Source organism: Podarcis liolepis (assembly GCF_965112155.1).
Source record: "Podarcis liolepis genome assembly, chromosome: 5".
NCBI classification, from domain to species: Eukaryota; Metazoa; Chordata; class Lepidosauria; order Squamata; family Lacertidae; genus Podarcis; species Podarcis liolepis.
In genome coordinates, this window is record NC_139556.1 from 100,004,858 (window position 1) to 100,025,055 (window position 20,198).

The window sequence follows — 20,198 nt, forward strand, 5'->3', positions numbered from 1 at the left end:
TCAGCTAAAAGGCTGCTAGGTGACCTTAGATAGTCCACTCCTAACTTCTAATTGGCACAATGCATTTGCCACTGTTGCCATGGCGAGTGTTTCTCCAAACTTTGGTGACACTGACAGGAAGAGCACCACCTTTTGCTCTAGCTTGGAGTTGAAGAGACAAGAATTGTGCAGCACAGTTGTTTTTGAGCTTTGAAGGACACAACACAACTATGGAAAAACTCTCTGACTTGTTTGTCAGCTTCAATCTAGAGATGAAGTCTGAGGTTAGGACCTCTTGCACCATCAAGTGCTAAAGCAAGCCTCAGTCTGTTCTCTAGGAGTCAAAGGGGAAAGCTGGAGATGACCACCTCAGCAATGGGTGGCCTTTTGAGTCCCAGGTGCAAAAGCATCCTGTGACATCCAGCACCAAGCCTGGAACTGCAGAAGCTAGGCAAGGGGTGCAGAAACCTTGTGTGGAACTACAAGGCCAATATGAGGAAGGAGATGAACAGCCCAGCCCTCTGTATGTCTGTTGAGGAGCAATTCTCACTGAAAACTATTCTCAGGTAAGCATGCACAGGACTTCTGTTTTAGGGTGTGCCTGTGTCAAACATAACGCCCTGTGCTTTCACCCACCGATTCCAAAATGGTTTTCTCAAAGACATCCAGCCTGCGCGTCTCCAAAGCTATCCCAATGGCTTGCTTGTATTTGTGATCATCTAAACAGCGCTGGAACATCTTGTTGACAATCCCTTCCAGACGCGGATCCACTGCCTTCTTTGCTCCCTCGGCCAGGTCGGCATTTTCCACACATTGTTTGGTGTAATGGTCAATGCACTTTGCTGGGAAAAGAAACAGACATGCTCCGTGTTAAGCTTCTCCAACTGGCCCAATATATTCTCTGTCAATATAACCTCAGGATGAATAATAATAATAAGGATGAAGTACTAACATCTGTCAAGTTACAGCTGCAATTCAAAGCAAAAAAACTTTCATCACAAAATCATTTATTAACTCAACAGCACTGTAGGACTAAGACATTTATCGTCCTCTGATTTGAAGAAAAAAACCCCAATAATCCTGTGCTAAGCATTCATGGTTTCATCCCATGCAAGATTCTGCATGTGCTTCTTTGTACTGGGTCCAAATGTTGTATTCTGTGCAATCTCAGGTTTAATTATTAAAAACAAAATTTCTCATCTTGCAAGATTTGTAGGATAAAGTGCCACTGCTGTTTCCTCCATAGCTACCTTTGAACATCTCATGCTCTTCAGAACAATCTTCTGCTATATGCAGACATTCCTTCCACTCTTCATGCAGAGTCCATTACTCTGCCCCTTGAACCAACTGACATAAACCAACTGACATAAAATCTAAAACTGGATTCCAAGTAAAAACCGCAAGTTTGTTTCACCACATTAAGCAAATTTACATTTAAATAAAGCAAACACTTCTCTTTCAAATCCTGGAAATCAGAACTTTGCCAAATCTGTATACTCCGTTTAGCCCATTGCTAAACCAGGGTAGTCAGCTAGAACGTTTTCCGATTCAGAGCCCAGACTTACCAATGATCGTCTCCACATATTCTGAATTGTCATTGACATTGAAGAGGTTGCCTGCTCCCAGGGCATAGTTCAGTGATTCTTCAAAGGCTCCCAGGTGATAAAACACCTTTGAAGCCACCAAAGCAGCAAATTCACGACTCCGGAAGCCAACATCTTCATACAGGATTTCACTATAGCAAAAGCAAGGGAGAAACCATCAGCTGCCATGACTGACTCCTTTAAACAAAAACCAAATTTCACATTTCAATTAACGTCCTGTGGATGATGGATATGCAATTCCTAAACCAAGAAATCCATCTTATGGAATGTAGAATCTAATTCCCCCCCCCCCATTAACCAAGAGATAAGACAGGTGCATTTCATCCTTGTGCTCTGAACAGAAAAGCCACCCTAATGCCAGAAATAATTTTTTTCTTACATTTTGTCCACTGACTCAGAGATCTCTGCCCAGAAGTCATTGACAACAGCATTCAGTTTCTGAAGAGCAAATTCCTGTGAAAACCGAGAATTAAATTATTAGAGCTCTGCCCCCAGAATCCCACAAGTGCAGAGTTGTGTAGCATAGATAGGTCTTAAAAGTATAGCCATCTCTACCAAGTAGTTTGCCAAAATAACTCTTAATTTACCAGCTTACTCTGTAATATCTGTCTAGAAGGATGCAGAAACTAACTTCTGTGCACAGTGATAAGTTGGCCTCACTAAAGGAATGCAGGCAGATGGCAGAGATTTATTTGACTACTTCCAGGCCACTTTTGCATGTCTTCGTCTGACTTAAAAGGCAGAGTGCCAAGCTACCTTTTCCCAAATAGTGAACTCAGTGTGGCTGAGTAAGTAGAGAGTATAAAGCTATGACTACTTTCCTTTTACTTAGGCCCGCTTGCTCACCATGGACCGGGGTCAGCCCTGCTTTCTTCTCAGACTAGGGTTTTACTTAAAGCTTAAAAATACCCAATGCAGGCCAATCCTCACTGGAATCCACCAACATCTGTTTCTTCTTGAGTGAGGGTTGTCTTTCCTGACATCATTATGTTTTGGCTAACCATGTTATAAGCTGCATGCTGTAAGAATGGCTGAGCTGTCAACTAAATCATTGCAATGTTTAACAGAATGGCAGTGTACTGCATAAAATCTAAATTAACAGTGCTGCTTGGAACCTGACAATGAGGATACTAATGGCTGCTTCAGATGTTAACTTTAAAAACACAGAATTTTAAGAACTATGTCAACGTTAATGACCAGCTATGCATCAATTATATGCCAAGTTTCAACTACAGTCGTACCTTGGAAGTCGAATGGAATCCATTCCAGAAGTCCATTCAACTTCCAAAACGTCCGAAAACCAAATTGCAGCTTCTGATTGGCTGCAGGAAGCTCCTGCAGCCAATCATAAGCCGCGGAAGCCCTGTTGGACATTCGCAAAGCGAACACTCACTTCCGGGTTTGCGGTGTTCAGGAGCCAAAACGTCTGAGTACCAAGACGTTTGGGATCCAAGGTATGACTGTATGTGCTTCTCCCGTTCTCTGTTTTACCATCTCCAGAATGGAACGGATGCAAAAATGGCTCTTACCTAACACTTTCTCAATTGCTTTTCCTGAAAAACAGGATAAAAGGATAATCCTTGACCCAGATACCTGTATGAACAAGTGTGTAAAAACAAAACCTTACACACTTACCTTAAGTTCTGGCTCTTCCTCATCAAGCAGTGAAATAATTCCAGCTACAAAAGAAAGGTCATGTTAGTCATCACAGAAATCAATGCAGATTCTATATCATACAACCCATTTTGGTAAACACAAACACCTTTAAATAATTAAGGGCATTTGTGTCTTAAAAACTACTCCTGCATAAAGCACACTGGACTTAAGACTGCCATCCTATGCACATTTAAATAAGAGTAAGCCACACTGAACCTAGTTTTAGGGTGTCAAAGAGGACATGTCAACGGCACTTGCATAAGAGGCAATCTGGCGGGGGGGGCTGTATTTCCACTTCTATTTATTGCCATCTAACCACATGTCTTGCAACAATAATTTCCCAATGTGGAAAGTAAGCAAGAGCCTTGAGGCTGCTATGTGGGGCTGCTTCTCATGGGCAACACGAATGACTAAAGACATTTCAACCATTGGCAAAGTGTTGTCAATAGCTCCTCCCTGTGGCAAGAAAGAATTGCAACCAAGCAAAACAGCAGTACAAAACTTGCATGTTTTGCGTTTTCCTTCCTACACAAGCAGCTAGTCAGGGCATATGAACAAGAGGGCTGGTAAGTTCTATGGGTGAAGTCTGAAAACCTGTTTGGCAGTCATTCACTGTATGGCTCCAAATAAATACAGTAAAATCAATAACAGGAGAGGGAAGCAAATACGGTTAAATGCAAACCCCTCTTCCTTTTCCCCCCAGAGCCTTACTGCATATTCCACAATGCACATCAAAAATATAGTCCCAGATAAGCTGAGTTTTGACCACTTAGAATTCTAAGTGTTCCCTCAGAGAGCAACAGAGAAAAATTGGATAGTAGGATATGAAAATGCATGGCAAAAGCAGAAATTGATGGCCACCTCTCCCCATCCACTGTTCCTCTGTGATTCGTCATCTATAGATATTTTCTTAAAAAACAAACAAAATTCCCCTTTAGCAATTAATTACCCCTTTCCCCCAATCTCGAGACAATTAAAAAAAAAGGGTAAGATTCAAAGCAAGAGGGCCAGTGTCTCTACATTCCACTACCCATCTTCAGGGGCTCTTTCTGAACACAATCAGTGCCTGGCAGACACTACTCCAGTCATGGCTCACATTAAGCAAGTGTGAGAGAAGCCGCCTCATGTTGCCTTCTACACTTCTTTTTCAGAAATGTCTCTTTCCCCACACCCCTCTCCATATAAAATCATTCCTTAGAACTTTTCACAGTTGAAAACAGGCATTTTGACATCTGCAAGACCTGTTTTATGTCCACACGCATGTTTACGTGCACATGCACCGTCAAGACACAACGGTCCTGCACTCACCTACCCACAACTACAGCACACATACCAACTCTTGTATTTGGACCCTCACTCACCTCTGGAAATTTACAGTGTGGAAATTAAGCACCTCACCCATTTTATCCTCACAACCACCCTATGAGGTAGGCTGAGCTGAGTGATAGCAACCAAGCATCACCCAATGCACTTTGTGGCTGAGCATTTTAAACACGGGTCTCCCACAGTCTAGCCTGACACGCCAACCACTGCCCCAGCAGCTGTTTTGCCCAGAGGCAACCATTGGAGTCTTAACTACACATATTACCACCTAGTGCATAGCCTAGAACAGTGCTTTCCAACCTTGGGCCTCCAGCTGTTTTCAAACTACACTTCCCATCATCCCTGACCACTGGTCTTCCTAGCTGAGGATTATGGGAGTTGTAGTCCAAAAACAGCTGCAGGCCCAAGGTCGGGAAATGCTGGCCTCGAACTCAAAGACGTTTTAACTTCCAGGGTCCTGAAGCACCTGAATAAGGCTGCCATGTGTGTCAACATGCCCGATTTCCGTTGTTGCTTAAAAATATACGGTACATTTTGTAAGGCACCCAACATTCACCCCCAATAAAAGAACAAGGGCAGTGACTCTGGCACAACAGATATGCGATATACAATATCTTTATTGTCATTGTCCCATACAGAGCAATGAAATTGAAAATCTACAGAAAACATTCAAAACCCCCTAAAAACTCTGAAACCCCATTTTAAAATACGATATACCATAGAGCCTTCTTATGCTGCGTTTAGAACCAGAATTGCATTTGCGTAGAAACTGTTTCTCAGGCGGCTAGTCCTGGTCTTTATAACCCTGTACCTTCTTCCAGAAGGCAGAAGCTGAAAGAGATCATTTCCGGGGTGCGCACTATCCTGCGCTATCTCTGCACCTGGAAGCATAGATTTGATCTAAGGTCGAAAGAGTGCACCCAATTATTCTCTCTGCAGTCTTTACAACCCTGGACAGCATTGTTTTCTCCCTGGCCTTGCAGCTCCCAAACCACACACAGAGACCATAAGTTGTCCACATAGGAAGAGCCCTGCTGCAGGATCAGGCCCATGGCCCATTCAGTCCAGCATCCCGCTCTCACAGCGGCAGACCAGATGCCCAATGTGGGGAAACCGCCAGCAGGGCCTGAGCAAAAGAGCAACTCTCCTCTCCTGCCGTTTCCACCGTTTCTGCTTTTGTCTGCGGAGGCAGAGCATAGCCACCCGACCCATTCGCCACGGACGGCTCTCTCTCCTCCCCCGAGAATCGCTGGCCGCCGCCGCCTCCTTCCTGTGGCGGTGAGTTCCCCTGGTCGACTACGCGCAGGAACTTCCCTCCGCCCTGAAGCTCCCGACGCTCAGCTTCACGAGAAGCCCGCAAGTCGTGACAGGAAGGGGGCGAGGCAGAGGGGGGCAGGCCGCTCCGAACGGGGACTCCCGCGTGGCAGGGGGTCGGGCTAGATGACCTCTGGGGGTCCCTTCCGAGCCTGCGGTTCTAGGGTTCTAAGGGCAGCGGGCAAGAGGAAGAGGAGCGGGACGAGGAGCCGGGCAGTGGCCCCTCGGGCTGGGCCGGGGCTCCCGGGAAGCGGCTTCGGGCCCTGCCTGACTCAGCTGAAAAGAAGCGGCCGGGCGGGGCGGGGGGGGGTTTCTTGTTTCCTCCCGGCGCCGCGCATGCGCGCTCCCTCACCGGCCGAGGTGATCATGGCGTCGCGTGTCCCCCGCCGGCGTCTCCGCTGAGGGAACCGGGAAACGGCGGGCGAAAGGGGTGAGGGGGAAGACCTTCCGAGACCGGCGCCGCCTGCCCTGCTAGCCCGTGACCAAGCTCCTTCGCCGCTTCCGTCGCGTCCTCGAGCCGCCCCGGAAGTGACGTGATAACAGCGAGCCCGCGGGGCTCTTGCCACGCCCCGCCGGGCTTCGAAGGCCCCGCTCTCCTCGGCAACCCGCGTACGGGGCTGCCCGCGCGGAATGCCTGCTTCGGGAGGAAAAGGCGGCGGCGAGGCCTGTGGAACCGGGGGGGGGGGGAATCTTCCCGAGGGCGATGGGGAAGGAGGGAAAAGGCGACCGCGGGAATCGGGGCGCTGTGGCAGGTCAGGCAGCGGCAGAGACACCTAAGCGCCTCCCCGAGGACCCCTCCTTCCTTGTACAGTACCTGCCTGTTCTGCTGCTCAGAACTGGAAGTCAGAGGGTCGTGGCCACGTGACCCGGTCAGGGCCTTTGGACGCCCCCCCCCCTCGCCTGCCCCTGCCAGGCAGGGAACCTAGAGTATGGCTGGTGGGGCATCCGCCCTGGGGCAGCACCCGAGGGGCTGCAATGTGTTGCAGGGCTTTGTCAGTGGTGGCCCCTCAAGGATGGAACTCGCTTTCTCGGCAGATATTGTGATAGGAATTTTGAGGTCTTAGATATATGTTAAATGTTCATAAATGTACCAACCAAGCACATACCTAGATCAGCACAAAATAAAAAAATTCCTTCCAGTAGCAGCTTAAAGACCAACTAAGTTAGTTCTTGGTGTGCATGCACACTTCTTCAGATACACTTCAGCAGAAGGAATTTTTTTATTTTGACTATGGCAGACCAACACGGCTACCTATCTGTAAATAGAGCAGCACAGGAAGACAGACCTGGAACCATTCTGATTTTCATACTGTCCCAAACTGAGCAAATGCTTTCTCTGCAAGGTCAAAGGAAAATGGAAAAGCCTCCTCATTGTCTTTTCCTTCACAAATCCTGTCTTAAGGGTATGTCTGTGAGCCTGTGACCTGTAATTTATCATTACAAAAGAATGGCCAGGCTACCCAGGAAATCCAATCAAGTAACCTGCCAGACAGGAGATAGGAGAAAACAACATTCAAATGTTCTGTCTTAGACCGCCTTTTCTGTGATATAGGTGTGATGTATCTGAGAGGTGGTCTTGGGTTACACCCCTTCTGTGATGTATGTATGATGTTTCTGGGGGTGGTCTTGATCTACAGGGTGGCAATTTCAAAAGTCTTTATAAGGCCGTGCACACCATTGTTCTGGGTTCCTCCTCCTCTCCTGCGTGTGAGGGGAGCACCCTGTTGCAACAGATCAATAAAGATCAGGCTTACTAGCTGCTTTGCTTCTCAATATTCTCTGGTTGGCCTCTGTTATTCTCTCCTACCAATAGGGAACCTATGTAAGGACTCCATAAGGGAAAAGGGCAATTTTTGTTTACAACAATATGCATTGCAAAATCGTACAAAAATTAAAGGTAAAGAGTCAGGAGTGTGGACAAACAAATAAATCCCTCCTTACTCTGGAGTAGTTGCCTTTAGTGATATATTTTTGTATTGTGATAGGAATTTTATGGTCTTAGATATATAGTAATGTTCATAACTGCACATACATAGATCAACACAGGAAGACCAACCTGGAACCATTTTGATTCCTAAACTGACCAAATCCTTTCTCTGCAAGGTTAAACTGGAAAAGCCTCCCCATTGTCTCTTTCCTCACAAATCCTGTCTCAAAGATATGAATAAGGTGTGAGCCTGTGACCTGGCCCAGGAAATAAGTATTTTACCACTACAAAAGACTGGCCAGGCTCCCCAGGAAATCCAATCAAGCAACTTGCCAGACAGGAGATAAACTGTGACAAGAGAAAAACAACATTTAAATTTCTGTGATGTAGGTGGGATGTATCTGAGGGGTGGTCTTAGGTTACACCCCTTCTGTGATGTATGCATAATGTTTCTGGGGGTGGTCTTGATCTAGAGGATGGGAATTTCAAAAGTCTTTATAAGCCATTGCACAGCATTTTTGTGGGTCCTCTTCCTCTCCTGCGTGTGGTGAGTGAGCACCCTGTTGCAACAGATCAATAAAGATCAAGCTTACTAGCTGCTTTGCTTCTCAATATTCTCTGGTTGGCCTCTGTTATTTTCTCCTACCAATAGGGAACCTATGTAAGGACTCTATATGGGCTCTTGGATACCCCATAAGGGAAAAGGGCATATTTTTATTTACAACAGTATGGCTTTGTAGTGTGCCAGTATATCACTACCCTGTATATTGTTTGTCGATGTGCATGGCATTGTGTTCATATATTGCATTTATGGTGTATCTTTTCCTCCAAGGCGCTCAAGATGGTAAACACCACCTCCCCATTTTATCCTTGCAGCTCTATTAGGATTTGGGGGTGTGTGCATATAACCTTTATTCTTTAAACTGCCTTGTTATACAAAACATGGTCAAGATATGCTTTAATAAATTGAATCAATATCAATGAAATAATGAGCTTCCAGGAGACAGGATTTAAGATATTAAAAAAAAAATTATTACGTCAAATATTCCTGCATATAAAACCCACACACCAAGTTAAATGTTACATAATACTCTGGCTGCAATGACAAACTAAAACAAAACAGAAAAACCTAGTGCCATCATCACATTATTAAAAGGGGGGAGAGGGAGTGGGAGGCAGAACAGTCATATAGCCAACCTGAAGAGCTATGATACTTTAAACAAGCATGACTTGCCTCAAAAAGATCTGGGAGGTGTAGTTTGTTAAACATGCTGAGAGTTGCTAGGAGGCCCCTATTTCCTTCACAGAGCTACAGTTTCAGAAAACAGAGAATTGTAACTTGTGAAGGAAAGATGGACCTCGTAATTCTCAGCACCCTTAACAAACAGCTCCCAAGAATCTTTGGGAGAAGCTACAGAAGTGGTATCGTAGTGCTTTAAATGTATGGTCTGAATGTAGCCTTAGGAGTCCCTGCCTTTCTTCCCTTAATTCTTTTGTCTTATCGTGCAATTCATGCTTTCCCACTCACTGTTCAAAACCCTTTAAAGAACACGGTGCACCTTGCCTAGCCTGAATAAACTAGCATATCAGAATTAAATACTTCTAGCACTCAGATCAATTTAGATTTGGAACATGCAAATTTATTCTGGCATAAACCTGTGTGCGCCAAACCCACTGGGTGAGACACACAAAGTGGAATTCCTCAGCAGGGTCAAGCAGCACAACTGATGGCAGTGAGTGTGTGTGCGCACGCACGCGCGCACCAGGACTTTGTCGATAAGCTCACTCCTGATTTGCAGGGAGTTTGAGTCAGCGTCTCCATATGGATCAACAGCTACAAGAATCTGTAGCAATTGTGAATTTTATTCAACGGATTAATGGCTGGAACAACTTAATTCATGGTTAGTGCAACTAAAACATTAGTTGCTTTCATCTGCTTTGTAATACACTTAAGTTTTGGGGTTTGACAAAAATAAAAATGGCACGACTCTTTTCATACAGGCAGATTAAACCTTTGGAATGGACACTTGAGTTTGATGGCGGTTCAGTTACATTATGAAGCATAGCAGCAGCCCTTTCGAACGAGCTAGTTGTGTGGTTGCCATATTTTTTTGTTGGCAGGGCTCCTGTGCCTTTGACACCTGCAAGGACAGGCAGAAATAAAGCCGGGCTGGTTTTCCCTCACTACAGAAAGCAAGGAGAAGTTTTATCTGGTTGGTTTCTGTGTGTGCACACGCTTCGTGCAACTAGTAAGACAAACAGGAATCCTGTTAGTGGGGAGGTAGCAGGTGGAAGCACTCTCTGCTGGGCATGGCAGCCTTGTTCTAGATCTGTTTGCATGGCAGTTGGAGGCAGGAAGAGTCCTGCCAAATTCAGCCGTGACGCCCAAATCCTTACACATACAGACACACTCAGCATCTGGACCTACTGTATTGAGCTGTGCAGGAACAATGTAAAAAAAAAACCCCTTCTACAAGAGGGGCCACACTGTTCAAATTCAATTCCTCAGGTATGCATTGGAGAGCTTTCTGGACTGGGGTCCTCCTTAACCCACCTTCACCCTTCTACATTCCCTCATTTCAACTTGCACTGTCTTACTTGCGCTACTTACCCTCCTCTTGAGGTAGGTAAATTTTATCCTATTTCAGTACATTCAAGACAACTGAGGTACAGAGGAAACCAAAGGGACAGACCTGCAATTCAGGGGCAGAAGAGGCTGCTCAAAATCCTGACTTTCCTGAGCCATGCTGTTGTTCACTGGAGGACTGGGAGATATTCCAGCCTGGGAACTTCCAGATATTTTGAACTACAACCCCATCAACCACAGCCAACGTGAAGGTAAGTATTCAGGAATATTTGTAGCCACCCTGAGGGTCCTAGGGTTGACAGATAACACAGGGGTTGACAAAGTTTTTGTGGCTTGGGCCACTCCACGGTCCCACAGACGCCGCAGTTAGCCGGAGTGTGCACGCACGCATGCACAAACGCTATTTCCGGCGCTCCTTCTGGCGCGGAGGAGGCGTGCACAGCTTCCTGTAGCTAATGGGAAGCCGGCCAGTGTCACAGAAGGCAGTCCCCGCTCTGCCCCATGCTGGAGCACATGGGAGTCGACCTAGCAGGCAGCGGGGGTCCATGGGCCGGTTAAATGACCCCCATGGACTCCTTGTGGCCCATGGACCTTAGGTTGCCGACCCCTGACATAATACATTGAGACCGAAAATAAACAATTTAAAATGGACAGCCTAAGAACAGCAGACAAAACAAGCAGTTGTAGTCCAAAAAATCTGGAAGGCTGCAGATTGGAGCTGGCTATCCCAAGGCATGCTTTGCAAATAAAAAGACCCAACAGCTATGGACAGCAGCCCATCAGCGTCTCCTAGTCGTCAATGCCTCCATGGAACAGAGGCAGAGGGTACAACAGCCGACTGGAGTTTGGCCTGGCCAACAAGTAGCAGCAACCCTATTGCAAATTTTGTGATGTTTCTCTCCCTCTCAGCAGTCTCCAATGGAGGTGAGAGAAAGAACTCTGTTCTGCTGTCACCATCGGTTTAAAAATGGTTAACATGGGTGATGTTGGCTGCAAAGGAATTTCCGAGGCTTTACTTTTCTGCAGAGTTTTCCCCCTCCCCGTTTTGCGAAGTTCATTAGCAGCAATGAATAGATGCCAGCTGAAAATACATCTAGCATTAGCCAAGCTTGGCGGTTTCAAAGCTTCTAGCTATGTTTACAAAATACAAGGAGACCAAACATGCTAAATTAGGTCACTCTCTAGTCTTGGGCATCGGGGGAAACGTTCCAGTACAAACTGAAAATGTGCCAATGTGTTAAGCCTAAGTTGCACAAGAAAGCTTCCCCTGAAAGTTTTGTCAATTCTAGATTTTCCAGGAAGCCCCCCTTACAGGTTAATTAACATAAATCAATATAATCTCCAGCCCCATCAGAGTTTTATAGAGAACCCAAGGAGACAAAATAGCAACTAAGGCAAAACAGAAACAGAAACATCAGTCAAACTTGATATTTAGGCTGCAATGCACGCTTACTTAAGAGCAGGGACCACTGAACTCTTACAGAGGGTTGCACTGTAAAACTTGCAGAACCCATCAGGTTAAAAGAATCAATTAACTGAGTTCTAATACTGAGGAACACAATCGCTGTGTTCTTTACTGAAAGGTACACATCACATATGATGGGATGCAGCTGTTTGGAATTTTAGTGTGTCTTGCTGCTGTTGCAATTTTACATTATGGACTATTCACAATATTATTTTTTAAAAACCATCCACATTCTATAGTACAAACAGTTCACAGTGAATTTTGAAATGTTAGGCCAGGAGAAGAACTGCCTTTTGGAATAATGGTCTATCCAGGATCCCAAGTAAAGCACGTCAAGCAGCTTCATTGCCAAAAATAATTGATTATTTCCTCTCTCCTTCTGTGCTGTGCTTTCAGCTATGGACCCCCCATGTCGGAAAAGGCACCTGTTACAGGAGCCTGCAGCGACAAGGCCTTCCTAGTCAGTGCTTGCAGTGCAAAAGAAAGTCCAGCAAAGCTTTCTAATGGAACTGTTTTGTGCAGAAGAGGGCGACAATTTTCTTCCAGTAGAAACAAGATTCTCGGGCATTTAATGGGTGACAGGTTTTGGGGGCTCCATCACATTCTTGTGAATATTGGGGGGGGGTTGCCTAACCTCTACTACTGTTTCCTGCCCCTGCAGGCCAGTCCCTAGAACACCATGGTCTGGGAGAATTGTAGGACAATTGCAGGACAAGAGAACAGGAGGACAGATCCCAAAAGGAGCCCTTCTAGGAATGCTCTCCTAGGATGAGAGTAGATGCAAAATATATACGTTGGGCTCCGTTTACTGCAAATGTACTTTGGACTCTAACCGTACTAGATCCAGAATACAATACAACTGTTATCACAACCACAGAGAAGAGGCAAGCAACAGCTGCCCAGATTTCTACATATTCCACTTAGAATCTGGTCAGATCCTCTTTGCGATGGCACGCACAGTTCAAGCTGGAAAACAGGGAGAAGGTTTTGGCTTTTTTTAAAAAAAAGCAGCACCAGAGTCGTTCATCTTTTTCCTCCCAAGCACAATAAATTCTCAGCCCATAAATACTTCCTCACCATACATTTCACATTTGAAGGTAGTTATTTCCCAAATAAGGCAATTAAAACGATTACCCCAAAAATGAGAAGCCACTGTCAGTAATGGCAATATGCTCCCTGACTAGAGGACAATGCCCGCCACTTTGCGTGAAAATGACACAGCCTTTTGAGTGGGGACCTCAAGGATTTGATGTGGTTCCCATGTAATTCTTGAGGCTGAAGAGGTCACCCATCTTCACTTGGCTGAGATTAAGCAGAGCTGCTTCTGGGCTTCTGCTGTGAAGTTTCTTGGAACAAACAAACAAGGGCGGAGTAGCTCCTTTAAAAGAGCTAAAAAATGCTTCCCTCCCCCCCAAAAATATGGGCCCTTGATGCTTTTCCTACAAGGCAAATAAAGGGCAGCTCCTTCAGTCCGATATAGCAGCAAAGAGAAGGTTCCTCCTGGACTTAAGTGGCCGCAACTCCACAGGCCTCTTCACAGTTCCCGTTGGGCTCCATGTTGGTCAAAGATACACCTTCTTCTGGGTCTTGCAAGGCATCTACATGGGGGGGGAAGGAAAACCGATTTAGAGCGTCTCAGTTACAAAGGGAAGACCACCATGGTTTCCAGTCAAAACGAAGCCAAGGAACTGAAAGGGAGAGCATTTTAACGTGGTGCCGAAAATATTTTAGGCTATTTGACAAATGTAGGTTGCAGTTATCTGCACTCTTGACCTTGAAGGGTAATTGAACGCAGAAAGTAGCAAGACGCAGAATTGCACGGTTTCATCGGCAGAATGTCCTCCCTCCGTGCATCTCCTAAATTTGTCTGGCAAGCACAGCCGCCTTTCCCATAGGGCTTAGTGGTGCGCTGCGCCAGGGCGCCGGCCTCTCAGGGGCGCCCTAGCGAGTGGGGGAGCTGCACGGCTTTGCCGGCAGCCTCCCCTTTCCCTGCACACCTGCCAGCTGCGCCCCGCCAACTATATGGCTGGTGGGCATGCAGCTTCCTTCCCAAGCCTCCGCAGGAGGAGAGCGATCCCCGCAGAGGTCATTGTCCTCCTCCTGCTTCCTGGCAAAAGGCAGCACACAGCCTTCCTGGGCTGCCTTCTTGGGCGCCCCGACGGAGCGAATGTCCGCCAGTACGTTTTCCTGCTTCATCGCCATCACCCCGCCGGGGATCGGGGCAGTGGGGGAGGCAGAGGACATTTTCTACCACCCCCTCCCTTGTTTGGGAGTTGCCGGGGGGGGGCACCGGAGGGATCTTTGCACCACAGAGCCGGATATGCTTAAGACGGCCCTGCTGGCAAAATCTCTCCCTCCCCCAAACTCTCTGTACACATTCCTGTTTGCAGATATCCTTCTTAAACCTCAGCAGCAGCACCTAAATTGGCACACAGTCCCAGACACCATGGGGGCTAGGAACCTTAGTAAAGGTAAACTGACCCCTGACCATTAGGTCCAGTCATGACCGACTCTGGGGTTGCAGCGCTCATCTCGCTTTACTGGCCGAGGGAGCCAGCGTACAGCTTCCGGGTCATGTGGCCAGCAGGACTAAGCCACTTCTGGCGAACCAGAGCAGCGCATGAAAACACCGTTTACCTTCCCACTGGAGCGGTACCTATTTATCTACTTGCAATTTGACGTGCTTTCAAACTGCTAGGTTGGCAGGAGCAGGGACCGAGCAACGGGAGCTCACCCCATCGCAGGGATTCGAACCGCCGACCTTCTGATCGGCAAGCCCAAGGCTCTGTGGTTTAACCCACAGCGCCACAGGGTTTCAAACCAAAATCAGGAATCTAATTCTGGACTCCACATGGGATGACACCCGTGTAACAAAAGTTGCGGCGGATCAGCCGTCGGATCCCACGAGCTGCCTCCCCTACTGCACGACAGAGCCCTCAAGCAGACCTGACCTTCGCTGGAGCTGCTGGGTGCTGCGTCCAAACGCCCTTCCTTCTGCCGACTCCTCCGAGCCCAAGGGGTGCACTGCAGGAAGGCAGGGATCCTCTGCTTCTTGGCTTCCGCCCCGTCTTTGGAATGAAGAAGAGAGCAAGAGGTCAGGCCAGATGTACAAAGCGCAAACCTCCCGGCAGACGGGATAATCTGGCTCAGGAAGATCTGCTTTGCCAAATCTGGAGTAACACTCCAAAACCCCCAGGGGCAGTTAAGGTGTCCTGAAGCACAAGAAGAGTCCTGGGGGATGAAGAGAGTGGCTCATCCTGCTCTCAGAGCAGCCAGTCAGATGCCCCCGGGGAGGGTGAAAGCAGGAACTGAGTGCTTTCCTTTAAAGCCCTAAACGGCCTCGGTCCTGTATACCTGCAGGAGTATCTCCACCCCCATCATCCAGCCCAGACACTGAGGTCCAGCTCCGAGGGCCTTCTGGCGATTCCCTCTCTGCTAGAAGTGAGATTGCAGGGAACCAGGCAGAGGGACTTCTTGGTGGTGGCGCCCGCCCTGTAGAATGCCCTCCCAGCAGATGTCAAGGAAATAAACAACTACCTGACTTTTAGAAGACATCTGAAGGCAGCCCTGTTTAGGAAAGTTTTTAATATCTGACACTGTATTGTTTTTAATATTCTGTTGGAAGCCGCCCAGAGTAGCCAGATGGGCAGGGTATAAATAATAAATTATTATTATTATTATTATTATTATTATTATTATTATTATTATTATGCATGAGCACTCAGGCCATTTGTGATTCCAGGGACAGCGCCTCCAACAGTAGAGGGAGAACACAGCCATTGTAGCTGCATGGATTCATGGGAGTAGTTGTTTGGGGGGGGGGGAAGAAGCTCAACAACTTTGGCTCCCTCCCTGCAAAAAAGTCCTGTTGCCTAATCCTTTAAAGCCATCCAGGCTGGTGACTATCTCTCCACAGCCCTAAATCATAGAATCATTGAATTGTAGAGTGGGAAGGGACCCCTCGGGGTCATCTAGTCCAACCCCCTGCACTGCAGGAGTCTCAGCTAAAGCGCCCCTGACAGATCCAACCTCTGATTGAAAACCTCCAAGGAAGGAGAGTCCACAACGTCCATTCCACTTTGAAACAGCTCTCACCGTCAGAATGTTTTTCCTGATGTTTAGTCTGAATCTCCTTTCTTGTGACTCGAAGCCACGGGTTCGAGTCCTACCCGCCAGAGCAGGAGAAAACAAGCTTCCTCCCTCCTCCATGTGACAGCCCTTTAGATATTTGGAGATGGCTATCATATCTCCTATTTCCCAGGCTAAACATACCCAGCTCCTTCAACCGTTCCTCATCAGGCTTGGTTTCCAGACCCCTGATCATCTTGGTCTGCACACCTTCCAGCTTGTCAACATCCTCCTTAAATGCTGTAACCTTTCCCCATAGGGGAGCTGCCCCAGCCTCTTGGATCATTTTGGGTGCCCTCTTCTGGGACCCAAAGCAAACCTGCCCAGAAAAGAGTCTGCCAGCTGTATCTCTGTGTACAATCCCCGAAAGAGGGAAGCAAGACTAGAAACATTGTAAAAAGGTAAAAACCCTACTGGGAAATGATATACAATGAATTGAAGAAAACTTCGAAAATAACTTTTGTAAAAAAACACACCCAGAAGCCTTTTTGTTAGGTATTTTAGGTCAAGACATACCAAAAGAAATGAGGACTTTGTTTATGTATGCCACTACAGCAGCAAGAATGTTGATTGCACAAAATTGGAGGACTAAATACCAACTAAAGAACAACGGCAAGAGAAGTTGATGAACTAGGCAGAACTGGCAAAAATGGCAGAAAGACTAAGAGAAAAAGACAACAGAGGCTTTGAAAAAGATTGGGAACCATTCATATTATATTTGCAGAAACAAAGAAAGTCAATAGACTTGATGGCAGGATTTAAATAAACATTCACATTATCAGCATTAGAAAATGTTTAGAAGATAGAAGATGGTGTATTTTATTTTTATGTTTTAGGCTTAACTTTTTCTGTTGAGAGATAGCAAAGCGGGTGAAAATAAAAACAAACCAGAAACACAAGTTGGGGGAAGTTGTGGAGAGGAGGGAGGGAGGAATATATAGTAAACGTTAAGAATTTGAGATGTATGTAATGAATGAAAAAGAAAAATGACTAAAATTTAAAAAAGACTATAAACAGGCAGGCAGGTGCATGCTTCTGCTTCTCTGAACTCACTGGGAAAGTGAGTAAAGATGCGTGGAATTTGGGCCCAGCGGAAAGAAACAATATACTTTTCCTCTTTGCAGCCGAGGCGGCCGGGAATGGCCCCAGGGTCACCTTTAAGAGCCTGGGAGATTACCAGCCTCCGTCCTGGAGGATTAGAGTAGTTTGGCAGCCAAGGATGTGGCTGGAGGGGCCGGAAGGCAGTTAGCAGAGCAAGGGAACTGCAAACCTGCCCTGAGAAGCGGAATCTCCAGGCCAAGTCCTTCTTCACGCAACACATGATTTATCTATGGAACTCCCTGCCACATGAGGCAGTGATGGCCGAAACCAAGATGGCTTTAAAAGAGGATTAGACAAATGAATGGAGGAGAGGTCGCTTGATGGCTGTGCTCTGCAATCAAGAGGCAGCAACGCTTCTGAATCCCAGTTGCAAGAAAAATCAGTTTGCTAGACTTGATGGGCCAAAGGGATATTCCTGCTAGGTCAAGCCAATGCTCTTATGCTAGACCTCATAGGGTTGTTGTGAGGAATGAATGGGGGGGGGGGAGCAAAACCACGTGGGCCACAGTCATGGCCGGATTTAGGTTTGATGAGGCCCTAAGCTACTGATGGTAACGGGGCCCTTTATACTTCCAGCTGTCCTTTGTCAACAACAAATTGTCACTGTTTTTTGTGCTGAATCTATGCTATACGGTCATTGATGGTCCTAATAGGTATCTCAAGCCATTTGCACATAACAAAATATGTACCTTATCAAAGTAATTGTTTTTTATCTTATATTTTGGGAATGTAAAGTAAAGTGACCCCTGACCATTAGGTCCAGTCGTGGACGACTCTGGGGTTGTGGCGCTCATCTCGCTTTATTGGCCAAGGGAGCCAGAGTACAGCTTCTGGGTCATGTGGCCAGCAGGACTAAGCCGCTTCTGGCAAACCAGAGCAGTGCATGGAAACGAAGTTTACCTTCCTGCCAGAGTGGTACCTATTTATCTACTTGCACTTTGACGTGCTTTTGAACTGCTAGGTTGGCAGTGTTGGCTATTTGCAGTTTAGTAGCACTGCAGAGAGCTTGCTGGGGAGACCATACATTAAAAAGGGACTCAAAAATAACTTAAACAAGGTTTTAATAACAAAAACAAAAACTCCTTATACACTAAATACATCAACAACAAACCAGACCCAACCACCAACCCATCCCCCAGGGTAAGGAGGGAGCTAGGTGCTGCTCCTTATATACTATACCCAATGGCTGACACAGCTTGATTAACACAACTCAGCAGCACCTGCTATGTTTCACAGCTGCAAGACTGGGTCTTGTTATTTGCCCTGGCCCTTAAAGACATACACAACTTGTGAAGCAATAATGAACCTTCACATTTTAAAGTGACCATTCAACAGGCAGGAGCAGGGACTGAGCAACGGGAGCTCACCCCATTGCGGGGATTCGAACTGCCGACCTTCTGATCGGCAAGTCCTAGGCTCTGTGGTTGTTATTATTATTGTTATTATTATTGTCTTGAGAGTCCCATGGACTGCAAGAAGATCAAACAAATCCATTCATATGGAAATCAGCCCTGAGTGCTCACTGGAAGGACAGATCCTGAAGCTGAGGCTCCAAGACTTTGGCCACCTCATGAGAAGAGAAGACTCCCTGGAAAAGACCCTGATGTTGGGAAAGATGGAGGGCACAAGGAGAAGGGGGCGACAGAGGACGAGATGGTGGGACAGTGTTCTTGAAGGTACTTTTGTTGTTGTTGTTGAGTCGTTTAGTCGTGTCCGACTCTCCGTGACCCCCTGGACCAGAGCACACCAGGCACTCCTGTCTTCCACTGCCTCCCGCAGTTTGGTCAAACTCATGCTGGTAGCTTCGAGAACACTGTCCCACCATCTCGTCCTCTGTCATCCCCTTCTCCTTGTGCCCTCCATCTTTCCCAACATCAGGGTCTTTTCCAGGGAGTCTTCTCTTCTCATGAGGTGGCCAAAGTCTTGGGAGTCTAGTTTGACCAAACTGCGGGAGGCAGTGGAAGACAGGAGTGCCTGGCGTGCTCTGTTCCATGGGGTCATGAAGAGTCGGACACAACAACTACAACATTATTGTTGTTGTTGTTTTGTTGTTACAGTGGTACTCAGCTTAAGAACTTAATTCGTTCTGCAGGTCCGTTCTGAACCTGAAACTGTTCTTAACCTGAAGCACCACTTTAGATAATGGGGCCTCCAGCTGCCGCCGCACCGCCGGAGCACGATTTCTGTTCTCATCCTGAAGCAAAGTTCTTAACCCGAAGCACTATTTCTGGGTTAGTGGAGTCTGTAACCTGAAGCGTATGTAACCCGAGGTACTACTGTATTGTTATTGTTTAGCTTATGCGTAAATCCGGCACGTCCACGTGGAGCTACCTGGGCAAAAGAGAGCTGGGTATAAATGCCAAAAATAAATCCATCGGGGCGATGCCTGCCTGCTGCCCCGCTGCGCTCACCTGCTCGGAGCTTCAGGGCGGCTCTCAGCGCCCGGCAGGCGGCGGCGCGGGCTTCGGCGGCGCCCTGCCCGGCTCCGGGGCTGTAGGCGGCGGCTTGCAGGGTGTCCAGCTCCGCCGGGCGCCTCCTCCGGAAGACCTGGCGGAGCAAGGCGTCGAGCTGCAGCCGGGCGCCCTCGGCCTCGCCGCCGCCCAGCACCACCACGCCCACCACCCCGGGGCGCGCCGCCGAGGGCAGCCGGCTGCGCACGTCGCGGAGGATCTCGCGCAGGCGGAGCCGCTCCCGGCGAGCGCGCAAGGGAGGCAGAGGCGCAAGCGACGCCTGGCGGAAGAGCACGAAGAGCAGCGCGCACGAGCAGCGCGCCGCCGAGCCCCGGCCGCCCAGGCGCACGCGGACCTTGCGCGCCCCTCCGGCGGGAGGATCGGGCTGCGCCTCCGGCTCCTTGCGCGGCTCCGGCTCCGGCTCGGCGAAGAGGTCCCGGGCGAAGGTCTCCAGCAGCGCCCGCGGCGCAGGCTCGCCCTCGCGCGCCTCGCCCACCAGCAGCAGCCGCGCGCGCCCGCCCGCGCGATCCACCAGCGTCTGGAACTCGCGCAGATGCGGCGGCGCCGGCGGAGGATCCATGGAGAGAGAGGCCGGCCGAGGAGCAGGCGCCGCCCGCCCGCAAGCTCAGCCCCCGGCCGGGAAGGAGGGTCGCCTGGAGTCGCC

At 47.9% G+C, this 20,198-nt stretch overlaps 2 protein-coding genes across 4 annotated transcripts in view; both read right to left on the bottom strand.

Moving 5' to 3' along the window:
- The window catches only part of PSMD1 (proteasome 26S subunit, non-ATPase 1), a 90,112-nt gene extending 83,396 nt beyond the window's left edge, over positions 1-6,716 (bottom strand). For 2 of the 3 annotated variants that reach the window (XR_014526366.1, XM_083504006.1), the window contains exons 1-5: positions 6,229-6,716; positions 3,219-3,262; positions 1,963-2,036; positions 1,545-1,714; positions 616-821 (exon numbers count right to left, since the gene is read on the bottom strand). Coding sequence is in view for 1 of the 3 variants with exons in the window: in XM_083504006.1 (XP_083360132.1) it covers positions 616-821; positions 1,545-1,714; positions 1,963-2,036; positions 3,219-3,262; positions 6,229-6,244 (510 nt within the window). In the remaining 2 variants the exon portion in view is untranslated. The remainder of the gene's footprint in view (positions 1-615; positions 822-1,544; positions 1,715-1,962; positions 2,037-3,218; positions 3,263-6,228) is intronic. The other variant, XR_014526367.1, reaches the window with a different exon arrangement.
- Positions 6,717-8,812: 2,096 nt separating this feature from the next.
- On the bottom strand, positions 8,813-20,198 carry LOC310707950 (uncharacterized protein C2orf72). Its single transcript, XM_083505518.1, has 4 exons — positions 19,496-20,198; positions 14,807-14,923; positions 11,223-13,453; positions 8,813-11,152 (listed from the first exon to the last, which is right to left on the bottom strand). Exons 1-3 carry the CDS (start codon positions 20,112-20,114, stop codon positions 13,362-13,364), a joined length of 828 nt encoding a protein of 275 aa, XP_083361644.1. The 5' UTR covers positions 20,115-20,198; the 3' UTR covers positions 8,813-11,152; positions 11,223-13,361.

Bases quoted from the DNA above. Each gene is read 5' to 3' on its own strand.
- LOC310707950 (XM_083505518.1), bottom strand. From the start codon at position 20,114: ATGGATCCTCCGCCGGCGCCGCCGCATCTGCGCGAGTTCCAGACGCTG. The intron at 14,924-19,495 runs GTGAGCGCAGCG...TTCATTCCAAAG, and splicing joins CGCCCTGAAGCTCCGAGCAG to ACGGGGCGGAAGCCAAGAAG. The intron at 13,454-14,806 runs GTCAGGTCTGCT...CCCCCCATGTAG, and splicing joins ACCCAGCAGCTCCAGCGAAG to ATGCCTTGCAAGACCCAGAA.